General features: G+C 40.5%; 1 protein-coding gene across 2 annotated transcripts in view; it reads left to right on the top strand.

Moving 5' to 3' along the window:
* The window catches only part of LOC134619274 (glucosidase 2 subunit beta-like), a 162588-nt gene that overhangs the window by 34967 nt on the left and 102385 nt on the right, over window positions 1-25236 (top strand). For both annotated transcript variants that reach the window (XM_063465043.1, XM_063465050.1), the window contains exon 9: window positions 21808-21894. In XM_063465043.1, coding sequence (XP_063321113.1) covers window positions 21808-21894 — 87 coding nt within the window. The remainder of the gene's footprint in view (window positions 1-21807; window positions 21895-25236) is intronic.

Here is a 25236-nt window from a genome sequence, read left to right on the forward strand (position 1 = left end):
CTTTACCTCCCCATCTTGGCAACAACACTCGGCTCTCTTGATGTTCACAACATCCACTGAAAACAAACACCGGATGCCGGTGTTGCGTTGTCATTCCACTCCTAGTCAGTCCCGAACCAAGGTCAGCCTCTCAGCTCGGCTCTTAACACCATCTGTTTGTGCAGGTTGACATTTGGCCCCGGCCAACGCTTAAATCTCACTTCAGAGGGGGCCCGACATGTTTGCATTCTGTTTTTGTATTGTGTGTCAAGAGGGCAGATTTCACTTAGATTTCATCTCAAATCCACAAGATAATATCTTATTAAATGTATGTTAGATGTTGGTGAAGTGAGAGACTGTGACATGTACTGAATACATGTTTAGGCTATTTAGGGTGTAATTGCTTTTGTCTTTTCATACAGTGCTAGGTGCAAATGGCTTATTACATCAGGGATCTGCATATCATCGTGATGGTAATTTTTGCACATTTGGTCAAGTGAAGAGTCCTGAACAGGAAGAGCATATGAATACTTGTGAACAGGAAAGCAGAGTGTTATTTGCTCTGGGATGTCTTCCTGGCCACCAGAAGGGGGCAGCAGGCCTCTAAGTTGAGCAAGAGCTGATGGCAAAATGGAAAGTCACATTCACAGGTCATTTAATCTCTTTGTTTTGTCATGGGCTGGGCCTCTGGTGCTGTTTTCTTGCCTTGCTCCCTCCTCTTTCGAAAAGGAGAGAGATCCCTCCTGCTCAGAAAAATCTCATCTGCCTCCAAGAACTTCCTTTTTCATCCATTTGGATGGTGGTTTCATAAGCTTGCAGTGATTCCAGGATTAAATGTGTGTGTTCAGAGGAGATTCTCGAATCTGGATGTGACTGTAAGGGAGCTTTTGTGTTTTTACAGTTTGTATTTAACTTTGTCAAAATGCCTTTTTTTGGGGGAGCAATGTGTGCTCTTGCGTCACTGAGCACAACCTAGAAGTCTAATATCTGCAGACCTAAGCTGTGCTTAGGATTCCGGTCTTAGTTAAGTGTACAGTAACACTGTGGGTCTACATTCCTACAGTCATTGTATGCACAGGCTTACCATCCCATGCAGTGTTTGCTTGGGGATTATAAAGTTGTTAAGGTAAACCATATGCGGCTTACGCTGCGTTATGGTGAAGCAAGCAATGTGTTCGTAGTAAACAAGCAGTTGAAGACAGGTTTTCCATTTCCGCTTGTGCATCCAAAACAATACTTACAGTCCCGTGTTAAAAAGCCAGCTAGATGTATGAAGTCATACCGTAGCAGGCTGGTGTACACCTTTCCCCTCTCCGTACCGTTCATCATCTACCATCGAACACATCACGTTTTTTTTGCTCCCCAGCTGGAGTGCTTTCAAGTTATATAATGTAAAATGACAAGCTGTAACCACAGGTGGACTGATATGTGGTTTGTAGAGCTGAGGTAGAGAAAACTTACCTCCTAGGAAAAGAAAAAAAATGCTGTTATGTGTCATGTTCTTTTGAAATAGGAGGACAGCGAGGGTCTTCAAAGGAGGGTGGGATGTCGAATGATTTTAGTTGGTAACTGTGAAAGACTTTTTTTTTATTTGTTTCAGGCTGCACACCTGACACTTCTCAATCTCTTGCCTTGCCCTCTCCCTCTGCACCTTTAATCTCCTCCGCATTCGTCTTTTGTTATGTAACTGCCAAGATTGGATGCGCTCAAGGTCGCGCGGGTGATACAGGTAATGGAACCAGTGGGAGGTCAAAGGCAAGAGAGGGAAGGAGCAAAGTGAAGAGGCATCATTTTGTGCAGATCCAACAAGTCTTGACAGAGGTGTCTTATATCAAGAGCTATCTGTGTGCCTGAGTCCATGTGTTTACCGCCTGCATCTGTTTGCCAGTTTGCTTTTTTTTAAACAATAAAATCATTTTTTTCGCTCTCAAAATATAAAAACTAACAAAAGCAAAAGCAAAAAATAATGTGGTTTATGTTCATATATACAAAAAAGAGAGTGAGATTTAAAATATTTGAATCACACAGCTGTGTTTGTATCACTTTGACTCCAACACTGGGACTGCTGTCTTACAAGCTGTACTGACAAACCAGCCTTAAAGCAAGCTCAAGGCAATCATTCGAATTTTTATCAGCTTTATCCACTTGACAAATACTATTAATGTTGCAGTTGCCAGTGAGCAGAGTACAAAGACAATAGACCTCTGTTTCCAACTGGATGATCTGTGCTTGTGTCTCCTATGTGAACACATTGATTACTGTATTTACTGTCTTTTACTGTGTAGAGGGTTTTTAAAAACTCTTTAAAATATCTTATTTACATATACTAATTTATAATACTAATAAAAGGTCTTAGAAATTACCACATTGTCCTCAATTTCAGTTGCATTGCTGCAAGAATTGCAGCAATAACACAATGCTGTTCTTTCTGCTCTGAGTATTTAGACTATGCAGTGCATCTGGATTGTTAACGCCGTGATTTTTGGTTCACCTAAACCTTCCCTGCTGTTTTTGTGTGTAAAAACGATGTCTGAAACAGTAGGCTGATAAGTTACATTAAGCCTTTAGTGACATAGGCTCGGCGACCAGTTGGTAACCCCTCGGTAACTGCCAGTTGCTCAAGAAAAATGGATGTTCCCCATATTATCCAAATTGAACGTAGCTGAACGTTGGTTTGTGAAGGTTTTTGAAGCCTTTCCATCATCACCAAATTGGCTATAAAGAAAAAAATGGATGGACGGGTGGAACTGGCTTTGAAACTTGGCCAGCAACTTAACAGTTTGTTAGCCAATGAGTGAGCAGTTTCATAACACAGATCCATTTGGATATATGGTATGACCAAGATTTTCAAAGTAGACATTTTTATTCAGTGTGATCCTAAAAAAGTAACTGAGCTCATAAATTCAGCAGAAAAGTGTTTACTGAGGTCAAGTCAGAAAGCTGTTTCCCCATAGACTTCCTATAGCAACTACAGCTGTCCCCATCTGGTGGCCCTAAATAATGCAGTTTAATGGCACTCTCTGCATTGACTTCAGGGTTTCAGGGTTTGTTTGTTTTTTAACCTCTATGGTATTTGCTGACCAGTTGGTGAATAATTGCTGGAGGTCACTGGTTATCGCCAGTCAATAGGATGCTGCACCAGAAACAACCTTGTGATTTCTTTGTCACTGTCGAAGACACCAACTTATCTGCAATCATTCGCTAGTTACTATCCAAGCTGTTGCAAAACTTGAAGAATAAAAGTTTGCAACACAAATGATAGAAAAATAGATAAATTGTGCCTTATCACTGCTACCAACGTATTTCAAAAGATGCAACTTTGAAAAGTATTGAAAGTTTTGCTATTGCCTGTTGAGTAGTTTGACTTGTCTGCAAACGCTTGCAGTGTCTTGCATGCAAACTACTGGAAAACAATGCAAGTGCATGGAAGTTTCTGGTGCGGCACCATATACAAAAGTAAGTAAATACAACTGTATTTATATAGCATCTTTCAAGACAAGGATTAGGCCCCTTGGTAACCAGTTTCACATTAGCGATTACCAGCAACCACTCACCAACTGGTTGCAAAATGCACATTTTTTCCTAACCATTGCTTGTTGCCAGGAAATCACTGACGAGTCTCTAGGCATGTGTGAATGGAGCCTTAGCAGTTAATTTCAGAGTGATTACCAGCAACCACTCACCAACTGGTCACTAAATACGAATTTTTTCCCTTGCATCGATGGTTACCAAATGGTTGTCGATCAGTTTCTAAGCCTGTATGACTGAAGCCTTAGCTAACAGTTATAATTCATGCTTAAAAAATCTTAAACCTGAAAATTTCCTGATGCTAGTGGTTGGTTTTTCTGCTTGTCAGAAAAAAAGAAACTGAATGTTTTTGAGAAGTGGTTTGAGAGACATGATTACCATTGGTTGTTCAAGACAATGACCGGAGATGCTTACAGAGAAAAAGAACAGACTGTTCTATAAGGTGGATAAGGTTTTGAAAAGCAATGACATTTTTGTTGTCATTTCACATTAAGACATTTGGAAACATTTTTTAAAATAAGCTCAATACTTGCAAGTGGATGACATGGCTGTAGCAGGCAGGTCTTGAGAGCCAAGCTGATGCCAAAGCATCTCAAATGTGCAATAATTTTAGTGACTATTGAGAAGCAACCCCTCTGGTTGCAAAACGGCTTCTGGTTGTATGAAGTCTATGGGAAAACAGCCCTCAACTGCCCTGCCCTTTAAACTCAGAAAACACTTTGCTGATGACTTTATGGTCGTTAGTTTCAAGTCATGTTAAATAAAATATAAAGATCATTTTGTAAATTTTGGTCATTATTGGAGTCAGAAAGGCAGGTTATCCAAGACTTGCTAATGACAGTTTCAACTCACAGTGTAGTGGGGAACATCACCGAATTTATTTTATGACGGTAACAATTTGATCTCAAAAGTCTTACATTTGACTTGCTTATACCTGCACATGATTTGATCCCAGACCATAAAAGAATGTTTTACCAGTAAGAGGATATGCTAAATAATAAGTAACATTGTAAAGGGTTAGCTAATGACAGAAAAGTGCCTTTGGACTTTCCCACTCCCAACTATAGCTGCTCTGGGTCATGTCGGCTGATTGTGTTCGAGTCTAGTAGTTAGTAGAGATACTACTTACATTATCAAACACTGGTGTGTTTGTGTGTAGTGCAACCACAGAAATGCCACAAGCTGAATAGGTTTCCACTCTTAGAAGAGCTCTGTACTGGTTGCGGCAGTTAGTTACGTGGCTGTACATCCTGCCTCCAAATCAGTTTCTGTTAAGTACAGGTTTAGGCTGTTTACGAACACTCGCTGTCAGCAAAGCGCTAAGTACTCTACATGACAATGCATCTCAATTAGTGTGTTGCATTGTGCTTCACACTCAAAGCCACCCGGTAGGAAGCAGTACATAATATTAGGTTTGCATCAGGAGTAACTTATAACAGCTCTCTTAGTATGGCCTTAGGAGAGTGACAAGTAAAAATTAAAACTAATATAAAGTTACAAACAGTAATGCTTCTTGTGCGTAGGCTGACAATTTCAATTTTCTGTAGGAGCGGTAAGACTACTAATAGAATACTTACTAAAATCTTAGCTTTAAAGACCTAATATGAAGACACAATTGATTTAATGGCTGCGTAGAAAAAAATCTGTGAGAAGTTGTTTTTTTTTTTTTTTACCAAACTATTTTAGAGATTGTAGACACAGGGATTTGAAAATGTGACTCATTCAAAGCAATCTATATCGTACAAACCTCAATAACTGTATATTTCACATTTTCTTTGAGTACCAATGTAGGAAAAAAACCTTCAATAACTAGTGCCCAAGGCTCTAAAATTACAGAACCTCCTTTTATTAAGAAGAGTTTCAATTTTAATATGCATTGCAATATTGTAAATTAATGCAAAATCCATAGAAAATAATGAGGTTAAATCCAGTGTGCGGTACTCCTTTACTTTAAGTTGTTCATGACAATTTACTTATCTTTATTAAGTTAAAAAACAGACTTCCAGGCAATTTAATGAGTATATAATTTCAGTGCACTGCATTTGCACTTAAAGGATAGTATTGAATAATAAGCTCACTTTTAATGTTTTTTAAACACATTCTGCAGATCATAAAATCATAAAATAAACTGCACAGTTCTGCATTTGTATTTCTACATATCAAGTCACATCAAATATCCTGTGCTCGAGACAGACCACTGGCTCCTGGAAGAACGTCTTGTTGAAGAACCTCATATCCTTTGTGGTGAAATTGTTGATGTGTTTTGTGTTTCCATGGTGACCCCGCCGCACAGCGCATAAGACAATAATGAAAGCTCTTAAAGGCCCCAGGGGCACCAGAATAGCTCACGTCCTCGATGTTTCAGCTACTGTGGCACTTGGAGGAGTTACACAACCTGACGTTCACCCTGAGAATGTTTCTTTCCCCTATCATCTTGGGGGTTTTTGAGACCGGCAAAGATTGGGCTCGCTAGCAAAGGGATGACACACGGAATGACAAAACTCCTGTGTCTGTCTGTCAGGCTCGGTCTTTATCCGACTGACATTTGCTGGCTCAGGCTCATCCAGGCTCTGGAGAAGCCAGGGATAAGAGTCAGACACAGATGGCTTTTTCCTTTGCAATTCTGTCTCACATAAGATTCAGAAGGGGCGGGGGTTGGGGGGGTGTTCCAAACCTTTATCCTGTTTTTACAGACACTCAGAAATATAAGTCTTCACACACCGCAATGATTTTTGTAATATGTTGCCTCGCAGTGCTTTATGTTTCCTGCCTGCGCTGACCCGACCTATTGGTGATTAAGTCTTGATAGGACTGTAACTTCAGCGCAGGCATTTCTCGTCCTCTGAGTAAGTCAAAAGAACAATGCAAGAATGCCTTGTGCCATTTAAAACTGATGAGCCAAAGCCAGCGTGAGGGAGGAGAGGGGAGGTGTAGGTGTTAAATTGATTGGCGAGAGAAAAAAGCATCTGCTTTGCAATAGCTTAACAGTTGCCTCAGAAGCACGCCTGCTATTGTTTCCAAACAAGAATACCCACTTCTGTGTGCCGAGGAGTGTCGCCTTCAGAAGAAATGTGTGAGAGGGATAGAAATTGTTGCATAAGAAACATTTAGAGACATCTTTTTTTTCTTTTTTTTGCGGCTTTCCAGGACCTTGATCTATTTTCTCTCATCTACTTTTCTATTCTGCAGACTGCTCAGCGTTAATATGTGGGCAGAAAACAAAATCTGCAGGATATGGGCTTGGTGTCAGCAGCTGATTCAATGACAGCGAGGCAAGAGGGTCCCAGGTGTAGTCATGACTCAGGTAGCACTCCAGGCTGATTGAAGGGGGCAAAGGAAGCAGCGGAGGGGGGTTGGGAGGGGTGCAACATGGAAGCTGGCGTCTTGCGTGACAAGCTGCCTGAGTCCCAGACAGCAGGAAAAGCAAAGAGACAGGACGCCTGACCCCCTTCGACCTTCACCAAAGTAGGACGGGGGGGACTCGGATTTTTGTTTCCCAACAGCAGTGGCACAAGTGCGCGCGTCTCTAGCTTCTGCATTTATTTCAGCGGTAAGCAAAATAAATGCTTATTTTTACAGCACTTTTCAGAACCGGGGTTACAAAGTGCCTCAGCAAGCAGCAAATGAAAACGTTCAAAGGCAAAAAGCATATTAATGCATAATTCAATCAAAGGAAAGCGAAAATTATGTAAAATAAAATTAGATCAGGGCACAGAACTTAAAATGCTCTGAGAAAAGTTTTAAAATGTTCAATAGATTTTCCTGACCTGGGGGAATGTTACAAAAACTTCATAACTTGTATAAAAATGAAGTACTATGAAAACATAAGATAGGAAAAGTGTAATAAAAGCATCCTAACATCCTAAAAACTTGCTAGACTTCTCTAATTTTAGGATAATTGTTAAGCCATCCTGATCAGTGTTGGCTGAATTGTTGGCAGTCATCTGTGCCATCCTCACGGCTGCCGTCCGCAGGTGGAAATTATTCGCTGAGAGGCCCAAACGACATGTTTTGAGTACTCTACCCCGAAAGACTTAAAGATTTTCAAGCAAAAGTGCCAGAAAATTTACGTCAGCATACTACATCACTCCAATTAACCAGGGTGACCACAGCAAAGAGTCATTACTAGGGATGGGTACCGGTATCCGGTGCCATTGTTCTGACATAAACGGTAGTAACCAGACCGAAAAGCAGCGCACATTTCGGTGCTTCATTTCGGTGCTTTTTTTTACTGAGATGTCATGCACTTTGGATTCTAGCCAATCATTTTACCTTTGCAAGCGTAGTAGGCGGGCCCAGGTACGTACGTTCTTTTAGAGCAGAGCTACAGATTAAAAATGCTCAAGGCGAAGCGGTCAAAAGTCTGGCTGTACTTCACAGCAAAAGATGCAAACTCAGCAGCCTGCAACAAGTGCTATTATGCTGATACTGTGATACTGTGCAAAGGAGGTAACTCCTCGAATCTGATGAAACACCTAGCGACGCATAGCGTTTTTTTAAAAGCCGAGAAATGCACCGTATTTGATAGCTTGCTGCGAGACCTCACACCGAGCACATCTACTGCGGGTGTGGTGCCTGTTAATCGGACCCGGAGTTAGCAACATCCCCCAAGAACCCGAAGAGTAGAGTCCTGGCCCCTAGCCCTGCCAGTGTAGCAGAAATGATGACGGATGATGATGGCAGCAGCAGCCGTTCTTCTCTGCGTGAGTAGCTTAATGTTGTTCGTGTGTAATTTACGTTGAGTAGGCTAACCACGTTATTACATTAATGCATGTAAGGTGAACTAGCAAACACCGTCGTAGTTACATGCGGCTGTCTTCTTGTTTGATGGCAGGTACTCCCTTCACCCTGGCCAAAAAGGCTAAAATGACCAAAAAAAAAGTGGGAAACAGCTAAACATGAGAGGTTTTTGGACAAAGTTTGTGTTTTTTTCCATTGTTTAAGCACTGCTTCCAGCCAAGAGTGATACCATATATGCCCTATAGCTACAGAAAAGGCTAACATTGTTATCTTTTTACAAAAAACCCCAAAAAGTTTGTGTTCTCCATTCTTTAAGCACCGGTTCGAGCACTGTTTAAGCACCGGCACCGTTTCAAAAGTACCGGTTTGGTACTGGTATCGGATAAAACCTAAACGATACCCATCCCTTGTCATTACAGGTCTCATAATATACAGTTTCTAAGAGGAGAAGAGCTCGTGACAATCAAGACACCTTCACTGATACAAAGTTGTGTTTCTGTTTTTCAAACCTGAAATCTGTGAACTTATAGGATTTATATCTGTAATACTAAAAAATATTGTATTTTCTTTGTATTTTACCAGTTCAGGGGTGTGAGAAAGAGGGACTTTGACGCTTGGCTAGAACAGCAAAATCTTATTCAAGAAAGACTCAAGAAAATTTTTTTATCAAGGCCTCAGTAGACTAGTCACTGCAGTAATGAGACAGGTTATGGTTTGGGCTTGTACTACACAGTATAATCTAGTATAATACTATGTAAGCCCTCTGATACACAAGCATAGAGACTGGTTGGTGACTTCCTGGCAATCACTGGTCGCTAGACAGAAACACATATTCCCCAACCAGTTGGCAAGTGGTTCTTGAAGGTTGCTGTCTGTTGCTGAATGCCTGGAAGTTGCAAAAACTTACTGTGACTGGTTCGGTTACTAGCGGATAGCTGTGGTTTGAATGAAAGACACCAGCTTGTGTGCAAAATCAGACTAACTACTTGACGAATGATAGTAAAACTTGAAATCGTCTGATGGAAGCTGAAAATGTAAGAATGTTCACCTTCCCATTAACCCCCGAAGACCCAAACTCTTTCATGGCATGAATTTTTAATTTCTCTTTGCTATTTGGGCAAATTGGGACCTGATGAATGTAAAAACAAAAAATTACGTGATTTTTTTTACCTGATTTTTGTTTCTGAGAAAAATTAGATCCACATATGAGGACATTCGCTTTCAATTTTGATAGGACAGTGGCATTATAATGTCCTCGTAAGTGGACATCAGGTCCTTGTAGAGCAAAATTTATCATTTTGGTCTAGACAACCCAAAATGTGATGTCCACATATGTGGATGCCAGGTCCTAGGAGGTTAAAAGTAGCATGTTGGTGCTACAAACAACGCATTCAACACGTCTAACATTTTTCAAGTTTAACTGCCAATCATGACAAATAGTAACCAAAGGAATCACAATACAGTCTTTGGTGCAGTACCATATGCTACTTTCAGCTAGTGACAGCCAGCAAACTTTACAAATCATTCGCTGACTGGTTGGGAACAGACATTTTTCTCTAGTAACCTAGTAATCTAGCTGGCCAATCTCTAGGCCTGTGTGTCTGAGAGCTAAGTAATATGAATGGTAGACATTGGAAAGGATTGCTATTAGCACTGAATTCATTATCTGATCCAAATTAATGTTAATGTTTGATTTGCTACACAGATGGTGGTATATTATAGTGGATATAAGTGTTAGAATATTGTTAGAAAGTGTGTCAAATCTAACCTAACCTCTCATAATATGTTATTACATACATGTCCAAACACAGGTCTATTTCCAGTCTGTCTATTACTTGTTGTTTACCAAGCTCAGTATATCTAGACGCCTGGCTGAAATGTTTACTGCATACAAATGCTCTCTTAGTTTCTTTTTATGATGAAAAATGAAGCTAAATTGCCGTCTACTCCTGTAATATTCCACGCTCATCTCATTGCTAGGACTCTGCCATTCTTTCAAGTCTAACTAGCTAATTAATGAAGCTGTCAATCACACAAGGCATGCGAGAGCAAGCGAAGACCAGAATTTCATAACTGGATTTTTTCCCTTTTCTTTTCTCCTGAGAATTAAGTGTTAATAATGACAATTTCAACCCCTTTCTCCTAGAAATACTAATAATACCAATTTGTTTTCCCAGTGACATTGCTGAGGGAAAACTGCAGCTTGAATTATGTTTCCTGGCAACATTTTCCTCCACAGTAGGAAGTGTTTCCGCTATTTGTGCTGATTGGTGGATGGCAGCTGCCAGGGGGCAGAATTTGACACCAAAGACTGAGGTTTGAATCTTTTTGTGTGGTTTAGACACAAAAGGCAAATTGTTTAAGAGAAAGGTGGTGACTTTGACAGAATTGTAATCACTAAACAAGTTGTGTCTTCCCCTGGGCTTGCTCTGTATTAAATCACAATCTTTCCTGAATGCGAGCCAAGTGCTGCTTTAAAGTGGTTCTGTATGGACATTTTGTGTCTCAGTTTGCACCTACATTCATTAACAGCAATATTTCTTCATTATATTTTGAAAAAGCTCCCATTACATTTCATTGCGACCATATTTGCTGCCACAAATTTGTTTTAAGGCTAATTTTATTTAAATAAGTAAACTGTTGTGCTTTTGATTAACACATATTAAAAATATGCCTTCTGGATTTTTCTGATGTTCATAATTAGAAGTTGTCAACAGTTTTGAGCTTATTTTCCTGTAATATCAAACGTTATCAACGTGTGGTTTGTATTAAATGAATTGTTTTCAGTGGTGTGTAAGCACATGAGGAGTGAAAAGAGGGGAGTGGAGAAGAAATGCTCAGTGCACCATGGGAAGCCTTCAACAGCCTGAGCCTATAGAAGCATAACTAAAGGGTAGTTCAAACACATTTGAGTTAGACCTAACTATAAACTTTATCAAGAAGGAAAGTTTAAGGCTAATCTTAAAAGTAGAGTGTCTGTCTTCTAAACCCAAACTGGGAGAAGGTTCCACAGGAAAAAGCTGAAGGCTCTGCCTCCCATTCTACTTTTAGAAACTCGAGAAACCAGAAGTAAGCCTGCAGTCTGAGAGCAAAGTGCTTTATTGTGACAATATGGTCCTATGAGATTTAAAGATATGATGGGGCCAGATTATTCAAGACTGTGTATGTGAGGAGTTAGTTGGTTTCACCTCTGGTTTGAAAGAGGAGTGAAAGAAGCCATCTTTGTCCACTGTGAACCACCATCTTTGAACAGAGGCGGTGGTTTACGTCTGTAATCCAGTTTTGAGATCCCTTCCCAGGCGCCTTAATGCCCACTCATATCCTGGGTCTTCTGACCTCAGGAAATCACATGACAGGGTGGGGCTAGGCTTCACAATGAGTTCACCTGGAACCCTGGCTGATTGTGACCTACACCCGTTTTCACACCTTGGCTCGTGTGATTAGGTAGAGAATCATTAGGGTGTCCTTTGTCCCTTTTGGGGGGCACTCCCATAGGGCTTAAATCTGGGACTCTCCACCATTTGACCCTAGAACTGAAGAAGCTTTTTGGATGAGAGGTGAAATGTCTTCAAGCAACTTAAAGAAGTCCAGATACTTTTCTTTCCAAGCTCCTTAATGACAGTCGCTAAATAATTGTTAGGTAGCTCCTTAGTCTGTACCCTGCGAATACCCCCGAGTATACTACAGGTAATTGTGTTTCTTTCATAGATGTGACAAAGGGCAGGTTTGAACCATTTCCTGACCTCCTTCTCGCAACGCTGTCCAGAGTTCAAGTGCGAAAATGTAGAGAGTGAAGTATTCTATGATCCCATCTCGCGAGTCATCTCCCGTACCTTTAATGTTCTGTTTGCAGTAAGAACATCACACCTTATTTGCAAATCAGTGTCGCCAATTAGCTGCAATATGTAAGCGCTTGTGAAAGAAAGGGTATACCAAGTATTTCTTCCAGCTTGTTGTCGCATGTTTTATAACAGCGACTTAACACTGGACCTGATGTGACTCTTGTTCTCGCGCTTGTATAATCTCAGCCTCCTGTGTTTTGTTACCGAGTGCATTTCTACATGTACCAGATGTGGCTGTTTGCTTGTGCACTTAAGTCAGGATCAGTATTGCTGTCACTCTGACTTTCTCCCTCCCTGCTTCTTTTCTCGTTTCTCACGCACTCCCTTCACTCCCTCTACAGAGTGACATTTATTAATTAAATATGGTGTACTGCCGCAGGATGTGCTTCCCTTTCCACTATCTCCAGACACTAATAATTACATTGGCATTTAGCTCCGTGATAAGCCGACCCTATGGCCTTTATGAAATGTTCCCCGGGCCCAGATACTGAGGAGAATATGGACTGATGTGATGCTATATATCGATCCATCTGCCCGTCTTTTTTTATCTTGAGAAAAGAGGAACTGTTCATTAACATGATTAAAGAATCTTACAACACCTTTTTTTTCTCTCCCTATGATTAAAGCTTGAAATCAGGCTTTGCTGGAAATATGCCTGGTGTAATTGTGTGCATAGGTGGGCTGATGATGACAAGTTAGTGCAGAAGAGAAATGCAATATTCCTGATGTAAAGAAAATGCTTTTCTATAGCCTCAAAGTTTGAAGGTTATTTTTTTCATTGTGCAGTATAGACTTTAGGTCTTCAATTAAAAATTCTTTTCATAATGAATAGGTTATTATTGTTTTGGTCAATGTGAAGTGTTAGCAAGTAGAAAAAGGTCATGGAGACCATGCAACAAATACCTAGTCCTTTCTAATGCTCTCTGCGCGTAGAGGAGGGGGAAGCAATTAATCGTGCAGGGTTGCCTCCTTGCCAATTGTCCTAGCATCTGTATTAGTTTTAGGCTATAATATTTGCCTAATTTATGTCAGAGCATTTTTATGTTAAGTGGAATTTGGATAATTCAGATAGCTAATGCTAACAATGTGCTTTACAGTAGTTTGCAAAACTAGCTAAATTTAGCTTTTTAACAGCTAAGGGTGCTAAAATGAGCCACTAGCAAATACATTTAGTTAGCATTGCTAGGCTTTTATTTCATCTCTGGTGAGCACAGTTTTTAAATTGCCCCCCCCCCAGGATAATCTCTGGACACTTTATTACGTACAGCTAATAAAGTATAAATAGATTCAACAAGGTACTGGAAACATTCGTCAGCGATTTTGGTCCATGTTAACATGATAGCATCACACAGTTTGTGCCCCGTTCAATTACACCACCAACACTAGGGCTGCCACGATTAGTCGACTAGTCACGATTACGTCGACTATCAAAATCATCGACGGCTAATTTAATAGTCGACGCATCGTTTGAAGCTTTGTAAGATCCTGAAAGACGCAGGAATAAGTAGCTTTTAAGAGTCTAATAATGGACTGAAACAGAAGATGGCAGCAATGCATCTACGAGGATGCCAGCTGCCGTTAAACCCCGAAGAAGAAGAAGCAACCTCCGGTTACGTAGCTATGTCCAAATTCAGGGGCCGCGTCCTTCGGAGGCCGCATTTGTAGGCCAATTACATTACAGTGACGCGACAAAGGCTGTCCAAGTTCAAAGACTCCTACAAATGCGTCCCCCTTTTCCCCAGATTTGAAGGATGGGTCTGGTGTAAAACCTTCGTGGCCCAACCTATCCCAGGATTCAAAGCGCGGCCCAGCCAATTCCCGTTTCCAGCCATGGCGGCAGCTACTCAGTTTTAATATTACACTTATTACTCTTTCTGGGTCACAAAGTAAACTTTTAACATATTTTCAGGTGAGAATGTAGCTGTGTAAACCTCAAATATCTGCTCAGTTTATCAAGATATCACATATTTGTAAAAGTGCTCCAACGTTTTCCGAGACGTCTGTTATCCACCAGCTCGATAGCTAGCCGGGAGCTTGAGGGTCACTAGAGCCGGCGAGAACGGCAAAGTCCCGGCACATCATTTTCAGATCACCGCGGTCTTTCGCTAATCAGGTTAAACGTAATATATAAGTCACTTAGATAACCTAAAAATGTTATTGTTTGGCGTTTTTTAGTGATTTATTGGTTCGTGAGTAAATCGGTTTGGCTGAGATTAAAGTTATTAGATTAGATTAGATAAAATAAAACTTTATTAATCCCCCGAGTGGGTTCCTCCTTTGTTTTCACACAGCTGAATAAACGTCAAACAGAAAACTGATTAAACAGAAGTGTGAGATGGTCAAGAATTTACACCAGTGTCCTGTTATATTTTAGATAGCAAGGAGCAGACAGCTGAGTTTATTAAACTTGACCGAGACAATCTGGAAATTTCATTAAAAGTTTAATAACTATCATCTTGTCTTTATTCTTAGTTAGCACATACCTTAAACACTTCAAGCTGTAAGCTAATGATAGTTATATAAGAGCAGATGCATGCTGGTTGTAATAAGCTGTACGTTTTATGTCTAATGGATGCATGATCTGATTAGTCGACTAATCGCAAAAATAACTGGTGACTAGTCGACTATCAAAATAATCATTTGTGGCAGCCCTAACCAACACCAACCTTAAGCTTTTTTGTTGTTTACGCCAAAATCTGACTGACATGTCACCTGAATGTTGTAGTTGCAGTAAAAATCAAAGCTCATCAGTCCAGGCAATGTTTTTCCAATCGTCTGTTGTCCAATTTTAGTTGATATCAGCATATATCCTGTTCTTAGCTGACAGGCATCTGGTGTGGTCTTCTGCTGCCATAGCCCATCTGCTTCATTGTTTGTTGTGGATTCAGATGCGCTCTTCTGTATATATATATATGTATATATATATATATATATATATATATATATATATATATATATATATATATATATGTATATGTATATATATATATATATATATATATATATATATATATATATATATATATATATATATATATGTACTGTGATATTAATTACATTATTGATCAATACTTCAGTTTTAAAGTTGAGTATTCGAATCGTCTGTAATGTCTAAAAATATGACTATATAAAAAATATAGGAGAGATTTTTTTAAACCAAATTGCAGTCAATAACAGTCAGATACTGAAAACTCTCGGGTTAATTGACTAAATTACAAATCAATGATTAACTTAGCACCATTTTTTAACCCAAACAATCAGGACTGTTAACTGGAAATGAAATAAATCTAAAATAGTTTGTCAGTGTAAAGAAGAAACTTTGCTTTGTACTATTTTTTCCCTCAATTTACATGTTCCAAGCTTAACCTACAGAAGTCTGATAACATTAAATTCAAGATCAACAGTTTGAATAAGCAAAGAAACGACTGGAAGGAACACAAAACTGTACTACATCAGTATGTCTCTAAAATATCATGCCTCACAGAAGTTAGTCAAAAAGCTTTAGAGTATTAAGTTTGATTATCCTTTACCTAATTACTGTGCCTCAGGTGGTCTAATCAGCCTGGCACATTGCAGGATTATTATATGGCTTATCAGCTTCAGCTGTATCAATTGATGCTTAAGTAACAATTACTGTAAACAAGCATTTAGTTTTTAAAAAGCTCCCCTGAACTAGTTACATTTTAATAAGCTGTCAACAAATAGGCTGCCGTCTCTTCCTGCAGATGACTGCTATCACTCTTCCTTGATTCCCTTTCCATTTTCTTGGATTAAGAGAGAGGATCATGCAGTGAATTTTGAAAATTAAAAAAAAGAAATTCAGCCTGATATTGCCAAATTATTCATATTTGTGACTCATTTTCACCTTATCTTCCACACAACTGTGTTATTTCTCAAAAGGCGAGGCAATAACTTTTTCACAGTGTAGAATTTCCTTTTTCCCCCCCCTCTGCTGGGGTAGAATAATAGCGTAATTTCACAGAGCAGTGCGATGCAATCACTCAAGGTTTGCCTGAATAATCTCTGATCACCAAATTAAACTCGGGAATCCAGACTTACTTGTTCCAGTATGGTCAGAGCTGATTATTTCCGGGGAAGGTTTCAGCGAAACCCATCTGGGCTTCAGATTGAACGGCGAGACGGGAGGGGGGGTGCACCCCTACACTGCAGTAACGGCTGAGATGACCGGTGTTCTCGATGCCTCGGGCAATTTGCTGCTCACTACTTTATTCCACGTTCCTGCTCATCTCTGTCGAATGGGATCACCAGCAATTATTCATAACGCCTGTAGTAACCAAAACAAAAAGTTGCATTTCGAGTGTCAAGAAGAAAGTACCCAAAAGTACAAGGAGCCCAAACAGCTGACATGTATATAAGAGCCTACAGCAGGGATGTCAAACATAAGGCTCGGGGGCTAGAATTGGCCCAGCAAAGAATCCAATCTGGCCTGCTGGGTGGCTTTGGAAAATTTGAAGTGATAAATAAACATTTAAATGACTGAAAAGTTCCTGTTTTTCACGATCTATTGTAGAAATGTCTGTTTTTGTTATTGTTTTTTACAAAAACAACATTTTCTGTGAATTAGCAAGAACCTTCTGTTTTATAGTGACATCACAGTCTGTGCAATGAGCGATCGGGATTGTTTTTCTGTAATTTTACGTATTTATTTATTTTTTACAGTTAAAGCCAAAAGAGTCATGCTGACAGATTTTGTTCATTTACTCCGGCACGATGTCATCATCTTGTATAAAAACTGTGACGTCCCGTTGAAATTGCGCTTCTTAAATCTTATATTAACTTATCTCTGAGATTAAATTTGCGGTTAATCTTCCTTATGATCGAAAGGGGGAATTTCACTCGTCCAACCCACTAGAGATCAAAGTGAGCTGTTATGTGGCCCACGATGTAGAATTAGTTTGACGTCCCTGACATAGATTTTGGACTTTTAACTGTGTTTTCACAGGTTTAGGGAGCTCTCCCATTGCCATTCATACTGCATCAAAGTAATGAAGTGATAGATTAAATTACAGAAAAGTTCCTGTTTTTTCACTGTCTGCTGTAGAATTTTCAAAATCTCTCAATGTATAAAAAAAAGAAACAAAAAGTCATATTTCACACATTTATTTGTTTGTGTTGACAGATTTCTTTCATTCACTGCAACAACATTTCTTCATCATGTAGAAAAACTGCGAAGTGTTGCTGGAACTGCACTTCTTTATCTTATATTAGGATATATCAGGGATTTTAAATGTGTAGTTAAACTTCTATAGAGGAGTTTCACCAGTCCGGCCCATTTAAGATCAAAGTGGGCTCTTTGTGCCCCACGTCATAAAAAGAGTTTGTCACCCATGGGTCTACAGTGTGTCTCTCTTATTGAGGATATTTTAGAAGCAGTTTGATGTACATAACTAGTCCGCAGACACCGAGAGCTTCCACTTACATACTTGACAAGCTGTTAGCGAGTTAAAGAGACAAACCCTGACATTCTTCCCCTGCTCCAAAGTCCCCACATCGTGCACTCGGCTAAACGTGAACTCAGCCTGCATTTCCTTTAAAGCCTGCGGTTGTGGCCACGAAGCTGTTTTCATTCTGCAGACAGGGTGACCATCTTAGCTCAAGTCGCCCTCGGTGCTCTTTTAAACTCCAGCTTGCAGCCAAACTTCAGATGTGTCTTTTCTTGTCAGACTTTCTGCCCTTCACTGTATATGTGTGTGATTTTTTTAAAAAGTGTGTCTGTACACTCTTGTCACTTTGTGCTGCATTGGGAATTTCATTAAAAGTGGGCCTAAATATATATATGCTGTCACAAACACTGTCATGCCTATCTGACATCTGCGATCACAAAAAAGAAAAAGCAAACAGCACAATGCAGCTGTGTGCTACATGTCACATTTAATTGACACTGCTTTTAAAATGATGGCTCCGAAGCAAGGATGTCTCATTTTGTTACATACCTGTTGCCCGACTCCTCTCTCTCCCCGCCTCCCCCGCCTGCGTCTCTGGTGGCAAGGGCTAAAAACACGCGAAAAGGAATCGAGGATGTACAGTCTGAGAAAAGAGAAAGAGGGGTTGGTCCTCTTAGAAGGCTGAGAAATCTCTGGAGCACTCTCACTGCCTTGAGCTATGTTTTTTTAGATTCAAAGCAAACCTACGTTGCATGCTGCACCTGCGCACTTGCCTTTGGGTAAATGAGGACACTGTTTTCCGTGACTGATAAAAGTTTGATGATCAAACACAGTTTTTTACTGATAATTAAAACATTAAGTGGTATTGCTTGCTGCTGAAAATTTCACCATGCTAACTGTGGAAGCTGGTGTGGCGCCTAACTTGTAAGTACTGCTTTGTCTGAACAACATGCTGTGTCTGTGTATTTGTTGCCGGGTACCCGACTGAGCAAAGGATAAAAGCCTAAATGAAGGGAGAGGGACTCGTACATGAGGCAAACTAACAAAAGTAGCTGCAGCTTTATTACCTGTGTGACTTTCTACTCATGCATGTGTACAATCCTCTATGCCTTATGTACTAATACGGCGTGGGAGTGGTAATATTTTCAGTTGTGTGGGTTCATGGTAATGGATGTCTCATCTTTTTGTTTGTGCTCTTTTCACATATTTGCAAGGTGATACATTTCATAACTTTGACTAGAAACCCAATATTCTCTTGCCAGGTAGATATAAATGGTATTTGTAGAACTGTGCTTCTGGGACCGGCTGGATATATCAAATAACATAGCAAAGTATGTAACCATGTTATTTGAGCTCTTTTCTCTTGTAAGGCAATATCTTTGCATACTGATTCATCAGCCCGTGCGTTCGTTTGACTATATGAAGTGTGGAGCTTATTTCTCAGAACTGTTGGCGAATTTTCACATAACCATGAATCTTACATTTCTTTGTGCAGCTGTATTTGGTGGAAGGAAATGCAATGGGCGTCTCGCTATTACATTTCAAGGTTACTCTGTCGTGATGACTAATGGAAAAGTGTTGAAGTGGAAAGATACTTTTCCTGAATTTGATTACGCGCTACGATGTGATGGCATATAGAGCGCGGATAAATGTTATGTGCATTCCTACTTTGATGCAATCATGGGGCTCATAAGTTGTTACTGGGAGCTACCGATGGCCTGGACGCCACTCTTTGAGAACCCTGGATCTAGATGTTTTTACACATGAACTTCTGAAAATGTCGAGACTCTCAGGTCAGAATATTCTACCTCACTTGTAGCTCATACCTGTGTAGGAGAGAGGTCAGAGAGCACATTGTTTGACACAGTCCTGGAGAGTGAGAGGACGTCTGAGGATTGGAGAAGAAGTGTTGCAGGACACGTATGAGGACAGGAGTGTGTGGTAAGAGTGACAGACAGGAGTCTCTGTGGACTATTATGTTTGCAGATTGCATTGTGATCTGTAGAGATAGTAGGAAGCAGGTGAAAGAGAGCCTGGAGAGGTGGAGGTATGCTCTGGAGATAAGAGGAATGAAAGTCAGTAGAAATGAGACAGAACATTTGTGTTTATGAGAGGGAGACAGGTGTAACAGTGGTTGAGTTTAATTACCTAGGGTCAACCATCCAAAGCAATGTACTGCGCACAAGAGAGGTGATGAAGAGAGGCACGCAGGGTGGAGATGAATGTCAAGGATGATTTATGACAGAAGGATAGCAGGATAAAAGGGAAGATTTACAAGTTGGTACTGAGACGGAGGCACCGACAGAAAGACAGGAGGCCGAACTGAAGATGTTCAGATTTTTATTGGGAGCAAGCAGAATGGACAAGATTAGAAATGAGTACATTAGAGGGACAGCTTAGGCCAAGCAGTTTGGAGAAAATGTTAGAGAAGCAACGCTGAGATGGACATGTGCAGAAGAGGGATCGTGGGTATATTGAACAAAGGATGTGGAGCTGCCAGGCAGGAGGAAAAGAGGAAGACCTCAGAGGAGGAGTAGAAGAAGACATGTTGCACATGATAGGAAATTTTTCTGTTCAACTGTGTTTAGTTCAGACAGGAGTACCACCTAGACCACCTAGTGTGTGGATATCATTTTTCCTGTAAGAGGCAGGAAAAATAATGTCTACACACTTGTCTAATTGTGTGCTGTGAATTAATCTGACTGCTACCTCCGCTATTCTTACACGTGCACACCTGGATATTAAGCAGATTTTGTACCAGGGATCTGGTAGCAGGTGCACCCCCTCCTACATGCTTTGCAGGAAACGCTTTCACGTAGATCAAATATAGTGTTTCCTGTGGTGAAAATGCCTCTGTAGAAGATTATTACCCGGTGTGTGCCAAGAAAGGGCAACTTCTGAAAATGGCAAAAGTCAGGCACTTGTGTTCCTGCATGTGTACACTTCGTCAGTGCATCTGTTTGTCGTGGTTAATATGATGAGGTAACTGACAATATGAATATTATTGAAGCCAAGACTTGCCAGGTTTCCTTTTCTTACACAATACTAATGTCTAGACAGCCCGATGCAGTTCTTACAAGAACCATTAACTAAAGCCTTAACTAACTAACTAAGCTGTCAAGGCAAGGTTACTGTATGTTGTTTGAGTGAAGGACGGCTTCAGTTGAGCGCGTGGACGATTCTGTACTCTGCATAGAGGCCACCCGGAGTATCAGAAAGCCTCTACAGCACCAGACAAAGCTCGAAATTCAGCTCATTTCCTCCATAACAAACACATTTCAGTTTTCGCTCTGAAAACACCACCCAAGTGAGCTTTATGCCATTCACGTGTCCAGCGTGATTCACAGCCACCTGCCTTCCGTTCCACGAGTCCAGATCCGCAGTTGTGTTTATTAGCTTAGCTTAATTGTGCATAGCATCTAAAGGTCAGCGCCTGCTGTGATACATTGCTGCCAAAATGGCTTCCAGGGGACACTGTTTCAGGTGAATAAACACTGAAAGCTGTACCAACTTCTCTGTCACCATCCTTTACCTCCCAATGTGCAGCGGCATCGCATTCAGCCGTTTTCGGGCCCCGCGCAAGGTCTTGTGACTGATGGGCACCCACTGGTATGCGCCGCCTCACTGACTTCCATTTCGGCAGGCAAAAGGCAGCAGATTAATTCCCCTGTCAATTTTTTTTCCCCCACCTTATTTTATTTATTTATTTATTTATTTCTGCAGGAGTCTATGTTTATTGAGATAGGAGGAAGGATGCGTTTGTCCTCCAGTGAATTAAAACATGCAGTCTATATCTGTATAACTACAGCCTTCCTCATGATGAATGGTATTTGACTTCTATGAGTAGTAAACTTCTTCCATTTGGCTGTAAAAGCTGATTTAATGAGAGGGTGACTTGAATAGATAAGCAGATATGGCAGCGGGGATTATTGGGAGGTGAGCTGAATGGGAGATGGATGATGTGCAGTTTATTATCAGTTATGTAAGGCACTTTTTATAAGCCTATACCTGTGGGGCCACCAGGCACACTGCACAACAGATGCAAGATTACCAGCTTGTGTGCAACCTGAGGTCTGTCAGAATGCATATGTGCTTTAGGGGGAGATGTGCATATTTGCGGTGCCTGTCATATTGAATTTTTTTTTTTTTTATTAGATAACTTCATATACTGAGTGCTGGTAATGTGGGCTGTTTTCAAACTAATTTATATGATACGGTTGCACATTGAATGTCTTTGTAAAGCTGTTTTCGGGTGCTCAGACTCATGTTTGTCACACTTTGATTCACCTTTTTGATTTTCCTCTCACTCCCAGGCTTTGTTGGACAGAGGTCACAGGATGGATCTCTCCAAGTTTCAGAGCACACTCTGGGACGTCCTGACGAGAGGCGACACTGTCAAAGTAAGAGCTCTTTTTTAATTCTATCAGCCATCTTTTTCTGTCTTTCTTAATATATATATTTGACCTTTTTCTTGTGTATATTACGTCTCACCTACACTAAAACTCAGCAGCCTATTTCGTAGAAGTGACTATATTTTTTTGGATGTGTTGTATGTGTTGAACTTCACATAGACAGATTCAACAAGGTGCTGGAGACATTCCTCAGGTTTTTTGTCCATGTTGTCATGATAGCATCGCACAGTAGCTGCACGTCTATTGGACTTAAACCTGGTGACTGTGGAGGTAATTTGAGTACAGTGAACTCGTGTTCAGGAAAACAGTTTGAGATGATCTGAGCTTTGTGGCATTGTTTTTCATTCTGCCTGAAGCAGCCAACAGAAGATGGATCCACTGTGGTCATAAAGGGACACATCCAGCAACACTCAGGTGGACTGTGGGGTTTAAATGATGCTCAGTTGGTACTAAGGTGTTCCAAGAAAACATCTCCTACACCATGAAACTACCAACACCAGCCCGAACTGTTACAAGGGAGGATGGATCCATGCTTTTATGTTGTTTCCATGAAATTCTGACACTACCACCTGAATTTTGCAGCAGAAATTGAGACTCTTCTTACCAGATTACATTTTTTGTTCTATTTTCTAATTTTGGTGAGCATGTACAAACTGTAGCCTCAGTTTCCTGTTCTTAGCCAAATGTGGTCTCGTGCTGCTATAGCCCATCTGCATCAAGGTATGATCTGTTCAGAGATTCTCTTCTGCATACCTTGGCTATGTGGTTATTTGTCACTTGACTGGCTGTTGCCTTCCTATCAGCTCAAAGGAACAAGTAGGACTCTAGAAATTCTCCTCCAGTACCCCCAAAACCCTGTAAAACTAATGACACACAGCTCAGCTCCTTGGTTATTTTTATTTAAAGGGGACAGTGCACATTAATTAACATAAGCACTTAAATTTGTCATGTAAATACACCAGATTTAGTCACACAGGCAGGTTTAATCCTTGTTAACAAATGTTGGTGCCTTTAAATCATACAGTAGACATGGGATTTTATACTTGTGCTAATGTGCTGATGTTATCATTCAGATGAATCATTACGGTGCCGAATGACGCCCTAACAGAGCTCCCAGCTTAAGCTGTAAAGCCTTAACCTTGCTTTATTCCTGTATCAGTTCGGCCTCTTGACCTTCAAAATTGTTGTGTGTCTTTACAGAAGTCCAATTCCAGCCTGACATAAAGGCATTGCAATAGTTTCTCCTAGTTTAGGACAAAACTTTCAAGGATGCAAAATAGTGTGAGTCGCCTTTTAAGGTTCACTAAAGTAGTCGGACAGGGTACATTTACTCTGCCTCTTGTAGAGAAACCGGCGAACACGGTGATTCCCCTGAAATTTACCGACCAATAAATGATGCATGACCGAGCCCTGACATCTGTCACTGGGCCCTCCCTTTATCTACCTACTGTGGACTGCAAACTTCTCAAGCCTTTCTGTCTGTCCCATTTTTGCTCTTCTCCACACCCAAAACCCATTTTTACTGGCAAATTAAAAAACATTTTCCTACATTAACCGCATACTGTACACGTAACACAGAAAAACAAAAGCATTATCTCCAGTGGCTGTGTGCAATAACCTCCAAGAAAAATGTGGAGACAAGAGAAAAAACCCAGAAGATAATCAGAAAATGAGGAAAAATGGTGTTCCTTTAACCAAAATGTGTAAAAGCTTGATTACTCCAGAGTTATAAATGCAGCTGTCACAACACAAATTACCTCATAACTACTTCCTTTTTGAGTCGGTGCACATCCAGAGTCACTAAATTGCCAGTGTATTTCTTTTCGGAGCGCAGGTTTATAGACCGCATGTTTTCATCAGCGAGTTAAAGCCTAAAAGAAAATGTCCGCTCCTCTCCATCTCCTAAACCGAGGACGCGGAGAGTACCAGATACCATCCTTTCATTTCCGTTCCTCAGATAAAAAGATGAAGGGGGGATGATGGGGGACGAAAGTGAGGCATATCGCTGGGCAGTGGTGATTGAGTCCCTTCACTAAGCCACAGCGAGAATCTGCTCAAATAACCCACTCCACCGATAAGAAGCTAGTCATTTCCATAGACAAGCCCCCCCCCCTCAAAATAAAAAAAAAAACAGTGGGGTTCAGATTAGATGTCACCATCCGCCTGGCTTATCTCGGTGTTGCTCCATCACAGAATATGAATTATAAGGCAAACCCATGCCTCTCCGCTTTTCATTAAAACACCATTGAAACACATACAGACTGAAAATGGAATCATTTTATTTGCACGATTATTGCGAGCAGAAAAGTTGATGTGCCATAAAAGTTACCAGAACAGCCTTTTATTTTACTCCCGTAACAATTATCCGAATGTTAAAATAATCCAGTGGGTTCAGTCTATTATCATTACTGATAAAAGAAGGAATTCCATGGCTGATAACAAATGAATACATTTTTTATGCCAGCTAGGTGCAGTAAAGCTTTATATGATGAAGCACTTTACTGAACAGCGAATAAACAACCCTGTCACTCTGACAAAGCATTCGTCTTTGTACACGTTATGCTTACTGAGACTGATGGTCATGTAGACAAGATTCACTTGGTGCTCAGGAAGCATCGAATTCCCAACTTCCCAACTTTGCGGTTCTATACCGTGGACGTGGAATGGCTGTAATATATGTGAGCTCCCATTCAATCAGTTTTGAGTCTATCTATTTGTTTACTGTTCATTCTTTCTTTGGATCGCCATTAGCTTCAAACAAAACAAACCACGGCACATCAATATGACCAGAAAAGGCAAAAACAAGTCGAACGTAAAGACCAGTTAAATAAGTCTAAGAGTGAAAAGGTTTCCTACCTCTTAAACCTGCTTTTCTTTCTATTAAGTCCAATCCCTTCCTTTCACTATTATACAGCCACAATGCAGACAAGCAGGCATTGAGAGTCTTGCTTGGTAGAAGTGTCCAGATATGGCCCTCGAGCTATGCAGATGTTCATTTTTCTGTGAACCCTAAGATGCTGAAGATGACGAGTGTTTGTTACCTTTCACTGAACACAAAGAGCTACATAAACATTGAGATTTTAGTACTCTAGTGGGTATTATAATATTTATTCATGGCCACGGCCACGGAGCATGTGATAGCCAAAAGGTCGAGGCCATCCTACAAACTGTCGTTGTACCTATAAATACAACCGTTTGTGGTGCACAAAAGCTTTTTGTGTGTGTGTTACTAAATGAGCACAAGCTGCTTTCTGTTCATTGTGCTTAGGTGCTAATATGCGTACAAGAACTCTATTAGGTAGGAATGACAGTTTTTTTTACTGTACTGTC

This window comes from Pelmatolapia mariae, linkage group LG3_W (assembly GCF_036321145.2).
Source record: "Pelmatolapia mariae isolate MD_Pm_ZW linkage group LG3_W, Pm_UMD_F_2, whole genome shotgun sequence".
Taxonomy (NCBI): domain Eukaryota; kingdom Metazoa; phylum Chordata; class Actinopteri; order Cichliformes; family Cichlidae; genus Pelmatolapia; species Pelmatolapia mariae.